General features: G+C 40.3%; 1 protein-coding gene across 5 annotated transcripts in view; it reads right to left on the reverse strand.

Annotated features, from left to right (window-relative positions):
• Positions 1-21,644, reverse strand: part of ELMO1 (engulfment and cell motility 1) — a 311,155-nt gene that overhangs the window by 208,961 nt on the left and 80,550 nt on the right. For all 5 annotated transcript variants that reach the window (XM_037385186.1, XM_037385188.1, XM_037385185.1 and 2 more), the window contains 2 exons: positions 16,127-16,296; positions 4,232-4,267 (listed from right to left, as the gene is read on the reverse strand). In XM_037385186.1, the coding sequence (XP_037241083.1) occupies positions 4,232-4,267; positions 16,127-16,296 (206 nt within the window). The remainder of the gene's footprint in view (positions 1-4,231; positions 4,268-16,126; positions 16,297-21,644) is intronic.

Here is a 21,644-nt window from a genome sequence, read left to right on the forward strand (position 1 = left end):
TTTCCCCACTCTCTGCTGACTCCCCTTTACTAACCACCGTTGTAAGGATGGGTGAGCTGGTTTGCTCTTGGCAAAAGCCTCTTAAGCAGCAGAAAGTTGTGATCTGCAATGCCATCAGGTGTCCCAGCATGAGCCGTTCCAGTGTGGATGGATGACCATGCTCTGATCCACAGTGCCTCAACCTCTCTGACAAACCTGACTGAAAAGTAAGTCAACGTTCACATTTCACATTTCTAGGGTAATATCAGGTCAAAGCCTGTTAATTTACATTCCTAAAATTTTCCTGCATGATTACTTTAAGAAATGATGAAAAAAACCCAAGCTTCCACATATTTTGGTATCATATTTTTCTTTCCTAAAAATAAAAATTACAGGAATGTGCATGTGACCCTGACTACCACACCTGTCTCTCACCTGCCTTCCTAGTTATCACTTCTACATGCTAAACCATCTTTTTATTATGTGTGCTAAGTAATCCTCAGATGTATATTCAGAACTGATATTTTGAAAGATGCCTAAAGCAATTTGGATTTCTTATCAAAATATATCAATAAATAAAATAAAATTGAGCACCCAAATCCCGTAGATGTTTTCGGGGGGGGGGAAGAAAAAAAGAAAATCTCAATGCATCTTTAACACATGTACCAAAATGAACATTTTATTGCTGTTGTAGAGGGAATAATACTCAGCTGTTCAAATGATTCTTTACATTGAGTTAATTAGCCAGGCTCTGCTGTCATCAGGTAATAAAATAATAATCATTAAAAAAAAATCAAAACCAATCCATACCAATATAAGTTTTTATAAAGCTAGGTGGACTGTCGCATGTTTTATATGACAAAAGTTGCATTGAAGAACCTGGAAATAAACTGTTGTTTGTCTGTCACAACCAGGACACAGCCATCAGTCCTTTAGGACTGGAAGCCAGAGACAGTACATCTTTACACAAACCATTTTTCATGGGCTAAACAGAACCAAAGCTGATCTCTAATCGTGAAGAGGGAAGACAGCAAACAAACAATTTTAACTGGGCAGGAGGCAACTAGAGAGTAGCAGCTGCCTACTTCCACATACAGGAGTTAAGGAATCGGTTAACTTTTAAGTCCCTTATCATTCAGCAACTGTGCTCACAGCCCAATACTGGGCAGCTGAAAGGCTTGACATCATTGAGGTCAACATCAAAGAGTAAGAACAGCTTTTTAAGTTAGAGTTGTCAAGAATAAATGGCCATGAATAAATTTAAACAGGGGAGCAGCATATATCTAATCATCAGAGGACAAGAGCTGTGGAAAAGCCATGGGGGCAAGAACCTAACTAAATCTAAAAGGAAGACTGATGATGCAGCAGGATGCTTTGCAAGCACAGTGTGAACAAGTACCTTTTTTTATTGCTACGGCTCTTCTTCATTGCTTCTACACTGCCTTGTTTCTTCAAGTAACCTTTCCAAGGGCAAAGCTAAGCCACCACCAAATTAAACTAGGAGCAATTCACACCTGCATGGTACTTACTCAGTACAGCTGAAAATGACTGAACAACCTGCAGGGTAGCTGCCCCTGTTTTTCTAGGTGATTACAGAAAATGCACTTAACTGCCACACTGCAATTGGCAGAGAATTTTTTGTTGTTTTGTTTTGTTTTGTAATGTGCCAAGTACCACTGAAATATTTCTTTGTGGTACAGTTTAACTGCATTCATTAAAACGGATCAGCCCTACTAATCTTAAACCACTTGCATTCCAAAAACCTGAAATAGCTTTGTACCACTGGTATCAGGGCTTCTCTAACCTTGCAAATTAGCTCTGATTAAAGAAAACAAGCTGCAAATTTAAACAGAACTGTAACTATTCTTGAACAAATCCAGGTGTAGGTACTCTTATTATGGAGTATGACTAAATCTACTCTCAGGTACATTAAACATTTGTCTGCATGGGAAACTAGCCCAGAGGAACTATTACACTCTGGTTCTTCATAAAGATGTGATTAGAATTGCCTTTTCTCTTATTCCCCATCTTTTAAATTTCTGGGTTTGCTCATTTCATGGTAATTGCCTTAAAAGGACCAGTTTTTCTTAAAAGACCAGGAATAACTGCACAGGAAAAACATCACTGCCCAATCAGCATGGTTTGACTATAATTCAGTAATGCAATGCAAAGTTCAATTAATAGAGATGTTTCATGGGAATAATTTCTTTTTAAAAATCCAAGTATTAGCCAACATGGGATAATAAAATGGGAACCTCTAAAACTGAAAAGACAGACAAAAAGAAACTCAGTATTTTAGAAGAAACTCCTTCAATGGAGAAAGCTATTAAACAAGGCCCCTCTGTGAAAATCAGGTTTTAATTAAGTCAGGCTATCACGTGCAAGCTACCAGAGATAAAATGAAATACTGGCACTTCATGAAATATGTCATCCTGTAAATCAAAAGTATTTTTTTTTAATTAGCATTTGGTTTCTTTAAGTTTATTTAGTCAAGATGACAGCAGGTGGAGGCTGCAAAGTTTGAAAGTTTAGTTTAGGTCATTATATCAAGCTCTGTGGGGTTTTTTATAGTTCTGTTTCATTGGGCCTTTTCCCATTAATATATGGGTAAAAAATAGTCAGGATGTTCAGCAACTACACACACAGAGCACTAGTGTATACACTTTACCTTCAAAATGCCAGCTTCCAGAACTATTGGCTTTGTGTCCTGACCAATGGCTCTGGTATCTTTTTTGGTACAAGTCCTGAATTAAAAAACTTGTGTTATTTTATTTGTATCATTTCGTGTACTACTGATGGAAATAAAAATCTTAAACTGTGTGTCCCCATGTAAACTAAGGTTTCTACTGGCAGGATTAACTTCCAAAATTAGCATAAACTTCAGGCACACACTTTCTTTACTATTGTATCCACTGATCTGCTATATTTACACTAACCAGTAAGAATTCTCTTAAAGTGGGTAACGCCTTGTTCCCAAAAATAAACTAAACTGTGTAAAAAAAAAATAAAAATTAATTCAGATGATCAGTATGATCAGGTTCAAAAACCAGGGTGCCATGCAGCTATAAGTCAGTGGTTTAGTACTGTCTTGAGGACAATCACATAATTTAATGTATAGAAGCCTACAGGATAACAGAATCTAGGAGCAAAGAGATGCTGAAGGAGTGTAACTATTCTTCCACAAAGAACTATTTTCACAGCACTGAAGAAAAACCCACCATCTAAATGCACAGGAGGTACCTTGTTTTGGCAGGTGTGATGCTGCCAAGAATTCTGAAAGCCTCATACCATTTTCATCATTTTCCTCAGAACGTAAACTTTGCTGTTATGAAACAAGTTACTTTGTATTAGGTTAGGAAAGCGAATGTAGAGGAAGGACTTAAGTTTCCTGCCAAATCTATGGTTACTGTCTAATTTATTTTTTAGGCAATGATTTAAAAATGAGTGTTTCAGAACTTGGTTTACAGCAGCTTTGTGAAAGTATGATTTAGTCTGGATTCAGAAGGGGAGCTGCATTTCCTGCATGATAAACTACATCAAGCTCTCAGAGTGACAGAATAATTGATTAATTATTCTTTTGCTTCCTTGGGGTTTAGCTATACTTGACACGTCAAATTTGCAAGCCAATCAAGATAACAGAGTATCTCTTGGAGTCTAAATTTATCAAAGCCTACAAAAGCTTGTGCTTAACTTGAAACACATAGAAGTGTTCCATTCAAAATCACCAGGGAAATAAGCGTGCTTCTGAACTTCCTGATGTGAGGGCCTTTACTATACCATGGTTTTCCTTTATGTATACTTCTGCAACAATTAGCATTACCTGGGACCAGCAAATAATAGGAATTCAAACTGACACAATGACTCTTACTTTCATCTCTCTAACATCAATGATTAAAATTGCCTACTATCAATCACGTAAGCCAGACCAATTTAAGAGGGGAATTGGGGAAGGCGGGGAAATTATTCGTTTGCTCAAATTAAAAAATAAAGCAAAACAAAAGCCTTACTTCAGAAACAGTAGAAGCCCCTGCAGAAGTTACAGAAATGAAGCACTCATTCCACAAGCAAAGCAAAAAAAGTCTTCATCAGAAAATTTTAACAGGCATCAAAGAGCAGAAAACAGAGAAGGTCAAAGACTTGCCGAATGAATATGCACAGTTGTATTTACGTATAAAGATTAGCGCAAGGGCCTGAACGCAGTCATGCAAAAGAAGAGGTAGTGGGCAAGGTAATGATCTAATCAGGTTCTTACCAGGGCTTCATTATCTTCTGCAATTTCTGATATCGTCTGCAAAATTAAAACTTGCACGTGAGGAGACACACTTTAAACATCTGTACTCTATTTACCTATGCACACGCACACACATATACTTGATTCTTAAAATTTAAAGAGACACACACAGTAAGAGGCAGTAAATTGCTAACAATTTGCTGTGAATAGAAACAGTTCAGTAAATAACTCAAAATTAATTTCAAATATTTGTTCAGAATACTTCTGTTAACTTCTGTTAGGAAAAAAAGCAGAAGAGGAAAGACAGTGGACAGGGGAAATATATCAGATTTCTCTAAAACCTGTTTCTCTTCACCATTAAAGTGTATCTAGGCATCCTAAATTAGTTAAGTATTTGTGTAAAAGAAGTCTTTGGTACAAAACAATAAAGGTTTACATATTAAGCATTTTCTGTCTGTTGCTGTGATGTGTAGTCTGTTGCCTAAAAACCTCTTTTAATTACTTCCTGTCTCCATCACTAATACTGATGTCAGAGTTGTCAGCATGGTTGAAAATTGTTGTGTAGCTAGGACCTCACGGGACAAGTTTTCTGTTGATTTTAAAGGCAGGCAAAGAATTTACCCTGGGTGTTTTAACCACAGAGTTGCATTTACTCAACACTAGCTCCATGACACATAAAAGCAGTGCAGCAGTCTTATTCCAACAGAATGTGTAGGCTCAGCTGTAGCTCTTTTGCTTTTAAAATTCACATACCAATGGACACGCCTAGACCCAGGATGCTGAATCAATCCACTTGAAGATGACAATGACCTGCTTAAGAATGTTACTTATTGATTCAGTTTCTAAGAGGCCAAGCTACACACCCAACCTTCAGTGTGATGCTCTTGCTTTCCTAGTAACTTTCAAAACACTTGGTTCCTAGTTGCAGCAAGAGGTTTAAGGTAGCCCACCAGTTGTTTGGGTTTATATTTTTTCCTGGTTTTCCCCCTAGTTATACACTGTTATGTCTATTCGGTGAACCAGAAGATCTGGCATCACGTTACTACATTCAGGAAACTGGAAGCCAAATATTAAGGGGAAAGGGGGATAATAAGTGCATTTGAAAGCTGTAGCCACTGATCACAATTTGCAAATCATCCTTCTGCTAATAACTGTCTTCAGAACTGCTGATTATGCTACTAAGCAAGCTGAAGAAAGGGTATCAATGGTAAAAATGGCATCCAAGATAAATATCTTCTTTTTAAAACACCACTTAAACAGGGGAGGAAAAAAGGAAAGGAAAAAATAAATATCCATTTCTGCTTAACCCCTTCTTGTGTCTCCTAAACCTATTTCACAATTTTATTTCAGAGGGTTGGCTGCAGCTCCATACTGGGCAGACTACTGTTCAAAAGGAGAACAAACAGGTCCCTCCTTCCTCCCTCTCACCTTCTCCCCAGGTTCTCCCCTTTGCACTTGCTGCCATGCTGTTCAGCCCACAACAGCTCTAGGACTCAAGGCTCTCCAGCTGCTGATTCAACTCTCCCCCAGAACCTGACTGGATTATTTAATATATTTTTTCCTTTTGGTACAGCAGTAACTCTTCCAACCTCGCACTTCCCATTTTCTTGATGCGTAAGTAATGTGCTTTCTGCAAAGACTGCATGAGTCTATGTATAGACTCTTTTCTAGAAGGACCAGCCTCAGGGAGGGCAGCTTTTGGACTGGCTTGTGTAACCATGAGGGGAGAAAACAGAGAGTACATCCCAGGAATAGCACTTTGAAATCCTTCATTGCTAGCTGTGAGCCGCAATACCCATGTCTGAAGATAATGACTGCACAGTTTACCAGGTACCCAAGCACAGACTGGGCTACAGCCTAGCTTAAATTAGAAAAGTGCCAATATTTTGTTCTTGGATTTTGTGGCTTTGGTTCTTTTATGCTACAACAGCTATCAGTGTAGCCAGTAGTAACGAAAAAACAAAAAGCATCCTGATGATCAGACAGCCTTAAAGAGGGGAGAAAATTACCCTCAACATGCTTTTAGGAGCAGAAAAGTTCAAAGCATTTCCCACAGTAGGAATTCCCAACTTCAGCAGAATGTCATTACTGTGCTTCTGCAAACGGAGTGCTTCCTTGCTGCGGCAGACTCTGCTACACCTTAACAAGCACAACCACCACCACAAATGGGTTTTGTCATCTCCCAAATGTGCGTGGATCCAAGCAACCTTAGGCAGCAAATGCCAGCAAAACTTCACGGTATCTTTCTGAGCCCAGCTTTTAAAACAGCTGCTTTTCATCCAGGTGCTGTCTTTGGCTAAGCAGCAAGTAAATTTGAAATTGGTGCTGTGTCTGTCTGTCATCAAAGAGAAACAAGCGTGGTATTTGTGAATTGGTAGCACTTCAAAGGGTAGCCTCAGTTTTGCCAGGGATTCTTCACAACACGGTACAATCAGGTGTATTTTCTCCATGACTGAGCCCAGGCATTAAAGAACAAACATCTGAGTCTCAGAACAAAACATTTAGATAGTAACACTTTTTAGCATTTACAGAACCCTTCTTCACCTTGAGTTACTGGCAATCAGCTAATTTGAGGTCAGATGATGTGCAATGTAAAAGTAAACATAAATTAAGAATAATATGGAGAAATAATTGAATCATATAGGACTTCTCTGGTGAAGCAATACAAAGAACAAATTTTGACTTGAGAGGAAAGATAACCATCATATTAGACCAAACAATTTCTACTAATTGCTGTTGCTTTGGGAAGTGTGATAAGAGCAGCAATCAATGTAGGATATCAAAAGTTGCAGCAAAGTGGTACAGGATGATTATAGATAGACTTCTACCACTGAACAGGTGGAGTCTGTTATCTAAAGGAGTGCATGCTATTTTCATTGCATCGTTGAACCAAAAGCCTAATACAGAAGGACCTGGCATGTGCAGGAGTTCCTCTCGTATTCACCCACAGAGCAAGCTAAAGTTACCACCGAAGGAATAGCCGAGCTAGCTCTTCCAGCAAGTCAGAGAGGAAAGGAACAAATACAGTCTGCCACCTCCATCGGCTTTCCTCTTTCTATATATACGTAACCATTTTTTCTTCTAGAAGACTGACTCTGTGGTAGCAACCAGACAGTTCTGCAAAACACTTCCAGGGTGAGTTACCGCAAGTATGGTCAAAAATATTGAAAGCCTTACCGATCTAGACACTGTAATTAGATCCATACTTATATTTATTTTTTTATTTTTTTAATGAAACCATCCTTCAGTTGCACTTGCACAGGTGGGAACAAAACTGTGGCCATAACATAAATGTTATGAGGGTAAATTAAATAGTGTTTGTGGGAGTTTCAGATACTACAGTGGTGAAAGACAAAAACGGACAGCAATTTTTATACAGGGAGAAGTCTCAAAACAAATGCCAACATAATGCAAAATAAACATTAACAACAAGTTACTTGTTTAGACATTTCGCTACCATAATACGTTCCCTGTTTGCCCTCAAAGGAACCTTGTGATACATTTCCAGCTGAATCCTAAGGAACAGCCATTCCCTTTGGACTTTCCCAAACCATACCGACTTAGTACTTGCTCAGACACTGTAGGTTATATCATGAGCAGCTTCCAGCAGAGACCAGCCTAGCAAGGATCTGACTGGATCAACTCCTATCTGTTCACGTGTAAAACCTGCTGTATGAGAACCAAAGATACCCCCAAATCTAAACCCCAGTTGGGGTAACACACAGTGCACAGTAAGGGCTTGTCTGCACTAGGGAGAACAACTAAAATGTCCCATTGTGGAAGCCAGTGTGGACCCACTGGAGTTCATGATGCCAAGAGCTAAAGCAGTCACACCACTTCAATGCAACCAACGTTTCTGACCTGCCAGTGTTTAAACACGTGCAGAGTAGGATAAAAATACCACTGAGGATGAAAAGCTTTGACGTATGGCACCAGAGAGGGCCATTATTAGCAAAGGTGGAAGATGTTCACAAAACCTTCCTCTCCAGAAAAATCGACAGGATTATGGATGAAGGACCTGCTAACCAATTAAATTGTTATTTGGCTACTGCTTTTCAGGCAAACACAAGGATAGCCCACATTCTGGGTAACAGGCAGTGTTATGAGAAATATGAGAAGACAAATACACAGGAGTACATATTTCTGGCTTCTGGCTGTATCAGACATCATATATATGAAGTCTGGGAAAGACTCTGGCCAGGAGGTTGTAATAAATTATTTGGATGAAACCTGTAAAATTACTATTAAGTTATGCAGCAGTGCTTCCACTGCTCAGAGCCACAACAGTCCAAGAGACAAAAACATTCTGGGAAGTTGCAGAAGCAGAGTTTTAAGCTCTTCTTATTTTTGCTGGTTCCTCAAATACTTGGCTTTTGCCTGAGTTTAAATTAAAAAAAAAGTTAGTTTTGTCTAGCTTGGTACTCTAAAGAACATTTGGAAATACAAATCCACTACTGGAATTACTCTTTGCATCACATTTTACAAAAGTTGCTGCCAAACAAAACCCAATAAAACTGTCTCCTCTTCCCTATTCCTGTCAACAAGGTGTTGGTATCATCACCACTTAACAGGGTCATTTAAATGCTAATATGCTTAAGCACAACCAAAGTAAGAAAAAAAACCCTGCAAAAAAAAAAAAAAAATGGGATGACAGGAGTGCAAGGACCAGCAACTTTCCTCTTCCTTCCAAAGGTGTGATGTTTAACGGTTCAATCTTCAGATGAGGCTTTTATCTAAATCATACTGTGTGCACTACGTATATAAAAAGGATATACAAGAAATTGTACTTGTGTGTGCTGAGAGGGAGGATGGAATCCAAGCCTGAAGACTGGTGGAGAAACTAACCCAAAATAGAGCAAGCAGGAGAAAAAATAAAAAAAGCCACCCCACAAAGAAAGGAAGAAAGTGGAGTAGCTTTTATGGGAACTGCAGCCCTTTGTCATTCTTCTATCATTACCACCTCCACAGTGGTATAACAGGATTACCTGATTTTATACACTTTTTTGGATTTTTGCCTCAGACAATAGTCACTCTCTCCCAACATTACTGAAGCACTAAGAAATGAAGATTGCATAAAACCCCCATTGGACAAGAATTGATTTTGGCAGCAATGTCAGGTTTGGTAATCTATGCTTCCAGGTGAAGCTTCACAGGAATGGCTGAGCCTGTCTAATAGCCCAGTGCTGTCAAAAATACAAATTATTTCCCTCCCTCCATCAGCTGGCCAGATTAGCAAACTGAATTGGATCACTGAGTCCTCAGAGGAGCATTGGAGCTGACTAAGAGATGAAGCAGGTACTACACACCCAGTAGATGGGAAGGGTGGAAAAGGACTACTTTATACCATGGTAAAGACCCACTAGCTTAGCATTGTTCACATCATCTCCTGAAAATGAATTTCCCATTTACCCAGTGAGTTGTGCTTGCACAGCTGTTTTCTGGGGCAACACTGTGAGCTCAGAGGACTGAACTGGGTTAAGGAATATTGTATTAAAAGTAGCCTTTATTGTCACTTTTAATAATCTACAGTTTTTCAGTCCAGCTTGCTACAAACACTACCAGCATAACTCTTCAGATAAAGCAAGACAGAACAAGCGGCTGTGAGCAAGGGCTGCTTAAGTGTTTTGACAGCACTACTGAAATACTCATCAGACTGGGATGGAAAAAACCATCAGCAGGTATGCAAGCAACTGTCCCAAAAAGTGCATCAAAGCTGGAATAACTCCAAACCAATCTGTCTTCCACTGGGCTGGTATACAATATTATCTCTGTAAAACAAGCCAAGAGCTAGAATTTCACTGGACAATACAATTTGTCCTTAAAGCATGCACAATTGCCATCTCTGAGACTTCCAGCTGTACAGCAGCCAACTCTGCAACTGCATGTGTTCATTAAAAGACTCCTCTTAGTCCAGAGTCAAAAACCATAGAAACACACCTTTATTTAGAAGCTTTTATGTACCTTATCTAGCTGCATCTATTACCTCCAATAGAAAGATGACAAAATTTAACAACTGTCCCAATTTAAAGCAAGTTTTTCTCTCCGATCTGTGCACCAAGCAATGACAACCCAAAATTAAAACCAGACTATCTGCAACTATCTCTGAGCAGCATCGACAAGCATGCTCCTGTGCCACAGCTGTACTACAATAAAGCTGCTCAGCACAGCCACATCAATGAAGCAGATCCCTGAAGAACAACTTTCTCAACAGCAGCAGAAACAATTCTGGTTACTGTCAAGTCAGCTAGGCTTAGCATTTTTTGGCAAAAACTGTGTGTTATTGCAGCCAAATGACAAGTGACAGATACCATGATAATGCCAATAAAAAAATACTGAAAATTCTGCATAGGCCTTCCTCTTTTTCTTCCCAGTCATGAGATTATTATTATTACTGGTAATGATAAAAATAAATTTAGATTCCTTTTATTAACTCTTTGGTCTTTCAATATTTATGGCTTGTGACTTACGTTTTCCTTTTCTTACTTTATAAGGGATGATGAAGGCTTTCTTTCCTTTTAAGGAAGCTTAAGAATCTGTCCCAGTCACACAACTTCTGCTACATCAAGAAAAAAAAACCAACCGCAAACAAACCACCACAGCGTAACCAGTCTTCTGCTACATCAGAAAGACTACCTATACAGCCATATTTTTCTGAAATATTAGTTCTAGGCTAGACTATGGAATACAGCTCTGAATGAGTGAACAATGTTAATTCAGATGTAGTAGCAAGGAGACCCAATCATGTTTTCCAGTTTGGTTCCTGAACACATTTTTCATCAGCCATTATGGTAACTAGGACCTTCTAGCATTGCTCTTTTTCTGTATTATTTTAGGACTCTGCACTCTCTGGGTGGGGATCAGAAGCAGCACACTCTTAAGACTTCCCCTTTATATTGTCTGTATATCCAGCCAGATGGACCGCATGTTCAGCTCCCCTTAACCAGGCATGAACTGGGCTTCAGTCAACAAATTAGCATTAGAAGTGCTATAGAAATTTCTTTCTGAAAAGTCTCTGGAAAGGAAAACAACTGCGTGTGCACACCCACAGCCCTCCTTCATGATACAGATGTCCAGAGTCTGAGAAATGATTGGACATCATGGATAATTATAAAATGGAATCAGCATTTACTTGTTTCTCATGACCTAACTTGCAGTTTCTGCTGTAATTTATAGGTCACCCAAACCATAAAAATAAACAGAAACCCACTTTTTTTTTCTTTTCTTTTTTCCTTCAGTTAATGAGAGACTCCTAGCATGCTCTGGAAGAAAGAATGAGCCTGAAGGAAAAACAAAGATAAGCCATTTCAATCAACAGGACCAAGACACATGTGGACAGTTTCTAAGACATGTTGCATCTCTGCTGATATAAATATATTCATATTGACCAGATGTACTCTCTGCTTCAGTACAGACCCCTGCACCCTATAATCTGACTACCACCAACCCCTATGGCTTTGTCCCAGCCCACACCATGTCTGCAGTTCATTTGCTCTAAGCAGCAGGCATTCAAGGAGATTTGGCACAAATTATAGTAACTACACATAGTATTAAAAACACTTTTGAAAATATACACAAAATAAAACAACCCCCACATGTCAACTTCTTATTTTTTACACTATATTAACAGCAAGAACCTGAAAAGGCTATTCTCTAATGCATTCTAATTTTCTTCAATATTCAGGAACATAGCATATGGAAAAATAACCAGGAAACATTGCTAGTTGTTGTGAACTTTTATTATTACTACTTCTTTTCATCACCAGCAAAATGAAGCAGACGTAACTAGAGACCCAGGAATTTACATCCTCTTACTTTGGTCACTGTACTTTTATAGCCATTAGCTTCACTGAAATAATGAGTAAGTAGCACAATAAATAAAGCTAACTATAAATAAAGCATAGGCCTCTTCCTCAGTGAAAGTTATATAAAAAGCTGGAGTCCTGCTTTCCAGAGGCTGCCCACTAAAACTTAATTACACACTCAAATTGTAATTTAAGAGCTGCCCCTAACATGAGTTCCACGTGCAAAGGAAACCTCAGAGCAACCTTACACTGAATATGATGGTACTTTTAATAAGCACTGTCTGCCCCTTTGGGGAAAATAAATAATAATTTTAAAAAAGAGAATAAAGTTTGAATTAACAAAATTCATCGATTTCTAGTACAGCTGCAGCACACCGTGAACAGAGGCACTACTCAGCCTGGGCTTACTGATTCAGGGCTGTCCTCAGCTGCATTAACCCACAGGCAGAGCAGCAGCAGCAGCCCCCCAGTGGGGTATATCCCATCCCCTCTGACTCCCTCAGTCTTAGTGCCAGTCTCCGGCTTGCAACACGAGAGCAGAGACAGCCACTCACACACAACTGCTCTCTGGTTGTGGCTCAATGACGCACCTAAGGCAAATGTAATGGTCTAGTGTCACAAAGAAGGGCCTTTTCTGCACCCACTCATGCCCACTTCCTCTCTTACTTCTTCAAGCACCAAGCTAGGCAGAAAACTAACTCTGCAAACCAGAAGTGGGTACTCTGCGACCAAGTTAAAAAGCTGGATTGGCTTTGTGAAGCATCCAGGCACCAGAGCCAGTCTAGGAAGCAAGCAGGACTGGGCTGGAGAGCAGGTGTTAACATAAAAGGAATGGGAGAAGAGGGCAGGCAGCTGGGCCATCTCTTTGCAGCACCAAGCCATTAGGGTTCTCTCAGCTATATGAGTCATAGCCTCATACAAGCAAGGCTGGCTCAACAGCAGTAACTCAAAGGTGGGTAAGGTAATTCCACAGTGAAGATATACCTTAAAGGTACCTTTATAAAATATATTGCCTTCTATAACTGGGCCATCAAGGAAGTTTCTACCCTTCCCTGAAATTTCTCACCGCTCATTCCTCCTCTAATACTGCCCGCCCCCTCCCCCCCTTTTTAAATGCTAATCTAATTGTTTAGGTAGGTCAACCTATGGACACTGAAATGATCAGTTAAAAATATCATTGGGGGAAAAAAAAAGCAGCAGGTACTGGGGCACAGAAAAGGAGGGAAAAGAGCTTTGTGGCTTGAACCATTTCAGTGACCTAGTCAGCAGCACAACCCAGAAGGTCACGCTGCTGAAAGCGCAAAGCCCGGGGTGGGAGCTAATAGTAAAGGCAGCCTTCAGCTTGCTTTGCCTTTTCAGCAAGCATCTTATGGGACTTCTTATTAACGGTACTGCAGAGAGTCCAAGCGAAAACAGGCATAGAGAACATAAAAGGACAACTAACTGTCTCCAGCTGCTTGTCCTTGACAGCCTAGAGCACTCAAATGTCTGACTGTCCTTGTCCCAATCTCTCCTCCATATATTACCCTCCTTCACCTTCCACACACACCTTATTTGTTCACAGGTCATTTTAGAAAGCTGTTTTGTTGTAATAATAAAGTCAAAAAAAAAAAGAAAAAAATGCTTCTTCTGAGAAAGGAGTTTGTCCTTTGACTTAGTGTGCTGGAGTAGCCATGAGTGACAGACCCTGAGTTGGATGAGCGACAGACCGTGAGTTGGGACAACAGGTTCAACAGCTTAAAGTCAGTCAAGAAAGGAAAGCAGCAGCATCGAGGCGGACTTAGGCTGCTGAATCTGTGTATATTAGGATTTGCTCCTTTCATTAAATCTCAGGTTCTGTTAGATATGCACTTATCAGCCAGTGATGCACAGTATGAACACAGAAGGGAATGTACGTGATTCTATGCTTCTACAGCATAACATAGATAGATGCCCTTGCTTTACAACTCCCTTTGCAAAACCAGACTGGCAAAATCCTTACCTGCAGACCCTATCAAAAGCTGCAGAACATCTAGGCTGCTGAACATGAAAAAGACTGCAGCAAATACTGAGAGTTCATCAACACACAAAGTTGCTGTCTCAGCTTCAGACAGTCTGAGTCTTTCTGTAACGCCCAAACTAAACAGCATGTCTCCCAACAGGCAGAAACACTGATAAATAGATTAGACAGGTAGATCTATCAATGCATCTTTGGTGATAATGTTACACCAGCTAAAAAGAAAACTCTGAAATCCTTCCAAATGCAAATCATTAAAAAAAAAAGGGGGTGGTGGGGTGGTGGTGGTGTGTGTGCGGCATGTCGGCAAGACTGCTCAGATGTCCAGTCTACAAGCCCACTGTGTGGTTTGAAAACTTATACTCTCAGCCAGGAATTACTACTAGGGTGTAATTTGCTGAGCAGTTCTTTCAACAGTGGTGCTGGCTTAAGCAGTTTCCCTCCCAAATAGTTATTTTTAATCCAGACCAGTCTGCTACAGCTTGGCCAATCCCACAGCTACAAAACAGTAGTACAAACACATCTGATGGGTGACAAGGGCACTTGCTTTAGCTTTGATGCTGCTAAATGAAATGCTTATAAAAAAACGTGAATGTTCCATGTCTGTTTCAATAGCAAATGAAATGCTTTAGTCTTAAATACCTTCCATAGTGGAATAATGTTAAACCATTTAACTTAAATTCATGATAAAAAAACCTAGAGGCAGTGACTTGTAATTTGCTTATGTTCTAACCTTCATAGGCACATATAAGCCTGCCCATTCAGTATACTTTTTAATTAGCACAGTAACTGTGTGCACATGTTTACATCAACTTAAACCTGTCTTTGTTTTTCAATTTACTTTGGTCTCTAAACAACAAATATTATATGAATATACAAGTTGACAAATTTGGTAACTAAAAGCATTTTTTGTTTTTTGTTTGGTTTTTTTTTTTTGAAGTGGCATAATATGTGCCACAGACCACATCACTGCAAAAAAATAAAGACCATAACCTCAAAACACTGGAGATGAAACCATCAGCTATTAGAAATCCAGTATTTAGCCAGAGTTAGGCAGTAGGGATTCAGAGTCCTATAAACCATTGACCACACAACAGGCAGGATTAGCGAGAGTGCGCTTTTACATTTCCCAATCTAAGGACTACTGGATTCTAAAAAGTACTTAACTTTTCTGTGGAAAACCCCCAGTATATCTTGTATGGGACCATCAGAGATGATTTGTGATCCATTTCAAAGCTTTCGCTTTACCCAGTAACACTGTTTACTTTCTTGAATCCAAGGGAACACAAGCACATTTGTGAAGGAATTTGGGTTAATTTCAGCAATTTACTTCTTAAGTCTGGTCCACAAGACTGAACACCCCCACTGAATAAGAAAACTACTTTCAGAGCATTTTTTTTCTCTCCAAGAAGGGTATGGGTATTGTTGATTTCTTCATGTGCAGTAGAGGTTGACACTGACTGCAAAGCACTAAAATTTTTACTTGAAAGCAAAAGCCTACTTGAAACAGTGACTGTTAGAACATAACTTAATGGTGCAACAATCCTTTTCAGTAGTACCCTCCACATTAAGCCAATAGACACTTACTCAGGACTATGGTCTTGAATTTCACCAATGGTGAAAATTGGTGGGAAGTTTTGGTAAAGAATGAATGTATTTTCAGAGGTCAGCTTTCAATTTCATGTCAAAAAGCCACTATCATTTGAAAAACCCCAGCCAGAAGCAAAACATGTTCTCAGTAACATGAAATTTAAACCACAGTTTTCAGATCACATCTTTTAAATATGAGCCTTTAAATATACTATCAATGATTTATCTAAATTCCAACGGGTACAGAAGAAACTACGATTTCCCCAAAACTTCATGGAACAGAGGGTACTTGTGACTGCCTACTTTGCTCAGCCACAATCCCTACCAGCCCACTGTTAGGGGAAATTAAAAAAATATTCTCATTGATAATAGATATACTATCCTAGCAGCACAGAAACTCTTCAGATGTTTTATTTTATATAATCTTAAAAGCTGTATACAGAAATACTTCACTTCAGGCACTCAGAAATTGAGCATGAAAGCACCCCACATACAGGAGGAACATCAGAGTTTAAGCAGAATACTTACTCTGTGCCACTTTCAACCATTTGTGTTAGGAGGGAAATACCGTCTAGGTTTATAAATTCTTGAGCAAACGTAACATCCCGTGAGTAGTTGGCTAAGTCTTTCAGTGCTTCTAACTTTGCATCCATACTAGAAGACTGGATCCTCTCATGGAGCTGCTGTGCATTTTGAGCCTAACAGAGAAACAGAACATACAAAACAAAAAAACAACAAAAAGGCTTTTGTTACAATGGCAATAATTAACAAAACGTTAGCACAAGCAGGAACAATGTCCATGTTTAATATTAGTGATACTTAACACTTGCATGCTCAGAAATGATTAAGTAGCTCACATACTAGCTAATTTTCCAAAAGTATATTACTCATGTATTACTCCATTATTATCTATAATTATTTGGATTGTTGCAGAATCATTCACTGAGCAATGGATAGTTATCCCACTGTCTCAGGCAAAATGTAAGCATTACAAAAGACAGCTTTTGGCTTAAAGAGCTTACGTGTCACATCAATAAAAGTAGAAATGAAAACAAAACAAACTGCATCAGACAATCTCAGTATAATAACGGCAGCACTTTTTTCCTGTCAGCGCTTACTCATTTACGCAGTTCTCATGATCTTTAACAACAATGACTATACACTGTCCTAATCAGGTTATATCAGTAGAGACCAACTTCAGCCCTTCTGCTCCTTCCTCCCCCTCTTCCTTTTGTTCACAATCAATTCAAAAACTCACATGCCATCTTACAAGAAGCATAGGAATAATTACGACCCACAAAATACTATGATATCACTCATACATCTTTATGCAAGTTCAATATGTGTGTGGACGTATCGCCTATTCTGCCCATTAATGTCTGAAATACAGGATGCAGGGACAGAGGCACCTCAGCAGGTTTGCCGGCGGTACAGACCGGGAGCAGCGGCTGCTGCCCCAGGGGCTGCGCTGCCGCTCAGCGAGGCCTGGGCAGGCCGGAGAGCTGGGCAGAGGGACCTCATGGAGCCCAACAGAGGCCCGTGCCGGGTCCTGCGCCAGGGAGGAACAAGCCCCGCACCAGCACGGGCTGGGGCTGACCCGCTGGGGGGCAGCTCTGCGGGGAAGGGCCCGGGGGGGCCGGGGGGCGGCAAGTTGCCCGTGGGCCAGCAGTGTGCCCTGTGGCCAGGAAGGCGGGTGGGACCCTGGGGTGCCTCAGGAGGAGCGTGGCCAGCAGGGCGAGGGAGGGGATCCTGCCCCTCTGCTCGGCCCTGGTGAGGCACGTCTGGGGTGCTGGGCCCAGTGCTGGGCTCCCCGGTTTGAGAGAGACGGGGAACTGCTGGGGAGGGCCCAGCGGAGGCTACGAAGAGATGAGGGGCTGGAGCATCTCCCCTGTGAGGAAGGGCTGAGGGAGCTGGGGCTGTTCAGCCCGGGGAAGGGAAGGCTGGGAGCGGATCTTATCGGTGTCTGCAAATGTCCTAAGGGCAGGTGCCAGGGGGATCCAGCTGGGCTCTTTTCATCTGAGTATGAGGAAAAACTTCTTTACTTTGATGGTGACCGAGCCCTGGCACAGGCTGCCCAGAGAGGCCGTGGGGTCTCCTTCTCTGGAGACATCCAAAACCCGCCTGGGCGTGACTCTGCAACCTGCTCTGGGAGAACCTGCCTTAGCAGGGGTTGGACTAGATGGTCTCCAGAGGCACCTTCCAACCCCAACCATTTTGTGATAAGAAGCTAATGGGATATTTAAACAATGCATATTGCATTGTCTCTCTTGCCATACGAATACTTTAAAATACATGTCACGTTTTCAATTTGATGCTTTCACTTACCTGAACACAATACCCAAAAGCTTTAGCTAATAACTAGATAGCCAGTACTTTTCTCTAGAAAAATAATCCTCCTCACTACATACAGATACTTGCAAAAGTCTATTTCCTAAAATTCACTTCTTACCTGTACCAAATAAAAGGTGAATGAGAGGCTATATGTCATTAGGAAATGAAATTAATGGTAAATTCTGCTAGAGTTATTTTCTCTGAGATTATGCTTATTCTTTCTCAGCTGGAGAAAAAAAAATAGAAGAAAAGGCTATACTGACAGACAATTCCTTTTCTATTCAAGTAATGAATATACTCTTCACAGAGATGGTCACCTCTGCAGATCAAGATTCTGAGATAGCAGACATTTTCAGTGCAAGTGAATATTTCAACAGGGAACACAGAAAAATACACCACCATGTTGTTACAGGTACAGCTTCCTATCTATATAACTTTACTTGCTTCAAAAACATTAATAAATCAAATGTTCCAATATCCTCCAAGATCAGCAAGGTTTGTTACTTCCCATTTTTACAAAGAAAAATTAATGCATGGTCTCAAATCAGCTTTTGGCCAGAACATGTGTGATGAGGAGCATGCATAGGGAGGAAATATCTTCCACTTAGCATGACTGTGGTTAACATCTTCAGTTAAGACAGCAGTGAAAAGAAACAGAATATATTTACTCCCGAGATTTTCTATGCCTTAAGTATTGGGCAATGCAGCCACAGCAGTTACATTATCTATAAAAAAGGCAGAATCCTGTCATCCAAAAGGTCTTTCTGCCACCCTAAATTATCTAATCTATCAACAGGATTGAGTTGTAATGAGGAAACAATGGATTATATGGTCTCTCTGTAATGGCAATGTCTGTCCAAACGGTACCAAAAGATTATTCTTACAAACTTAAGCAGCTGGTAGGCTAAAGCATTTGCTGATGCCTATGGAAGAAATACGAATAGATCCCACTGACTTCCAGCTTCCAGGATAACCACAAAATAGTTCCTCCAACACTTTCCCTTCATCAGAGCAGGTGAAGGAGGTTTTGCTAAAGTACTCTTGCATAATCAGCTACAAAAATTCAGAACAACCACTATTATTACTTGAACCAGAAGTTCAACAGCCAACTCGTACCTCCACAAAACAGTCACCTTCATTGAGGTGTTTCTACTCAAGACTCCCCACTATAACAACTCAGGAAGACTCAAAGATGCAAGGCATCCTCAGAACATTACTCCTTCTCAGAATACATATAACGTCTGAATTCCTGCTCACCTCAGAAAACAAACAGTTCAGAAAATTTTCAATACTGCCATGGCAGCTGCATTCCCCTGACTTTAGGAACGGTTACTCAAATTTAACCTTCAGCTAATTAAGATCTGCGCCATGCCTTCTTCCACCTGCTGTAGTTCTGGAAAGTTACCACTCCCACTATTTGCCTACTGATGGATACAGTTCTTCCCACTTTCTATGGGTCTTCTGAAAGCTCCTGGACTCAGTGAAAATGAAACAAAGAGGAAAGATGAACAAAACACCTGGTTCAATGTGACCGAGCAGCTCTCCTAAGCTGCTCAGCTAGTAATTGAGTGGCCAGAACAATGTGACCAAAACAGATGAGGACTGTAACTGCCTGTAGCAAAAAAGCAAGCAAGCATGAAAGAAAGAACATGTAAGTAGAGCCAGAAGAACATCCTCCTCTAAATCCCTTCACATCACACCTGGAACAGCTGTGTAAATAAACAATGCCTCATCTTTGTACACATTAACAACAGATTATTAATGGTCAAGTTCACCCTTCTTCTTGAGAAGAGATTCCTGCCCCTACCATAAACACCTGGGGCTGGTGAACTGCTGCTGCCATTCTGGTTAGACTTCCATTACACATGAATCAATACCAAGCATGGAAAGAGCTCACCCCACCTCTCACCAAAACTGAGACCACCAGTACAGGGATAAGCATTAACAGCTCACCCACACAGCAGAACAGCAGCATGAGCAGGACCAATCTACCAACAAAGGTACGTTAATCCTCTTTCCTCTGAAGTGAGCAAGAGCTTTGAAATTCACCACACTACAAAATAAAATCTTAGATCAGACACAGCTTGGTCCCCTCTACAGAGCACAAAAATCTATAAAGCAACATCTCTCCAACAGAAAAGTGGTTCAGCCCTGTTTTAAGCACATAAAAGACAGCTTACGAACATCGCAGGCTTTATCTGACTATGCCAATGCTAATGCCCCATCAGCAAAGTTTTTACACAGCTATACTTTTCTTACGTTAAACAAGTTCTGCAAGACACTGCATCCAATAAACCTTGTTCCTACTATTCAAAGAGCAAAGAACTGATAATGGCAGAGTAGATCTTGATTAAAGGGGCAACCAAATATTTTTCTCAGCAAGAGTGCTGGTACTCTTACTGGAAACATGGCCAAAAGTAATGTTGTCTGTTGTCATCACAAGTGCCTGATGGGTGAAAATATTGCTTCAGTGGATACCATGCAGTTCTCACAAGCCTCCTATTTCTTGTTGCCATAGTATTCATATGTGCTTATGGAATGTACAGCTCACTTATGACTGCATTAAAAAATGAAACCCAGATGAAATATGCTCTGAGTGCTTACCAGGGAGCTATTTTAATGATTTACAATCCATCAGCGGATGGACAGAGAGCACAGCTCATTAAAGCAATAGCAGAGCTAGCTGCCATGTCTCTCCTCTTACTGAAATATCGTTCAGGTAAGAATAAATAAATATATAAAACCTGCCCAACTGAGAACCATTATGAAGGAATTAACAGAAAGGCATCTGTTTGAGTAAATGAAAGACAGCATTAACTTCTCTCATGTTTAGAAAGGAAGGAAGACAGGAAGCTTGTAAAACGTGTGCTGTTGAAGCCCCAGCATTTTGAAAAGGCTGTCAGGAGACATAAGCTGCATGTCTAGTCTTAAATGACTTGCTCCAAGGACAGCCAGAAAGGTTGCCCTTAGGGAGTAGCAGTGCTTAAAAGGAGCAGCTTGATGAGATGTCAGCTTAAAAAGAAAACTAATGACCTAAATCTAAGATGTGACTTGCTTAGAGATTCAATAGCCATTTGGAGGTCAGGAATCCCAAGATCATCCTAACGAGGGATTCTACTGATCAAATTATCATTTCTTTGCCATGGAATACTTTGTGCAAGCTTTGAAAGCAACTTATTACCCAGATGTACACTGGGATTCTGTACAGAATACAAATACAGCAAGCAAGGACAGGAGGGAGGACACAGATTCCACACGCAACCACTATCAAACATTGATGTGCTACGGAAGAAATTTGGATGAGTGATTTAAATTACTGTTTTGCCATTATGCAATCAATTTTCTTTTTTATCCTTTACAAAACGCAAATAAAATAAAATACAACGTTTTGGTCTCCCCTGTAGGTAAGTTAGTCACATTATTCAATGTTGTGCTAGAAAAAGCACATACAGAACATCAGTAACTACCAAATATGGTTTTGTACTAACCAAACAGGTGCATTTCTGTGGTTTAACTTAAATCACTCAGTGCTGAAGCACTGTGGTGGTTTAAACTGCTGCCTTTCCCTGGCTTGTTATTGCCACTTCACCTACAACTGTATATACATCAGAAAGCAATGGAGCAGTGGATACGTTACACAACCATCATCATGGACAAACCAGACTTAACAGACCCACCAAGGCTGACTAGCATCTGATGCCAGGTAAGCAATGAG

Source organism: Falco rusticolus, chromosome 4 (assembly GCF_015220075.1).
Source record: "Falco rusticolus isolate bFalRus1 chromosome 4, bFalRus1.pri, whole genome shotgun sequence".
In the NCBI taxonomy this organism is placed as follows: domain Eukaryota; kingdom Metazoa; phylum Chordata; class Aves; order Falconiformes; family Falconidae; genus Falco; species Falco rusticolus.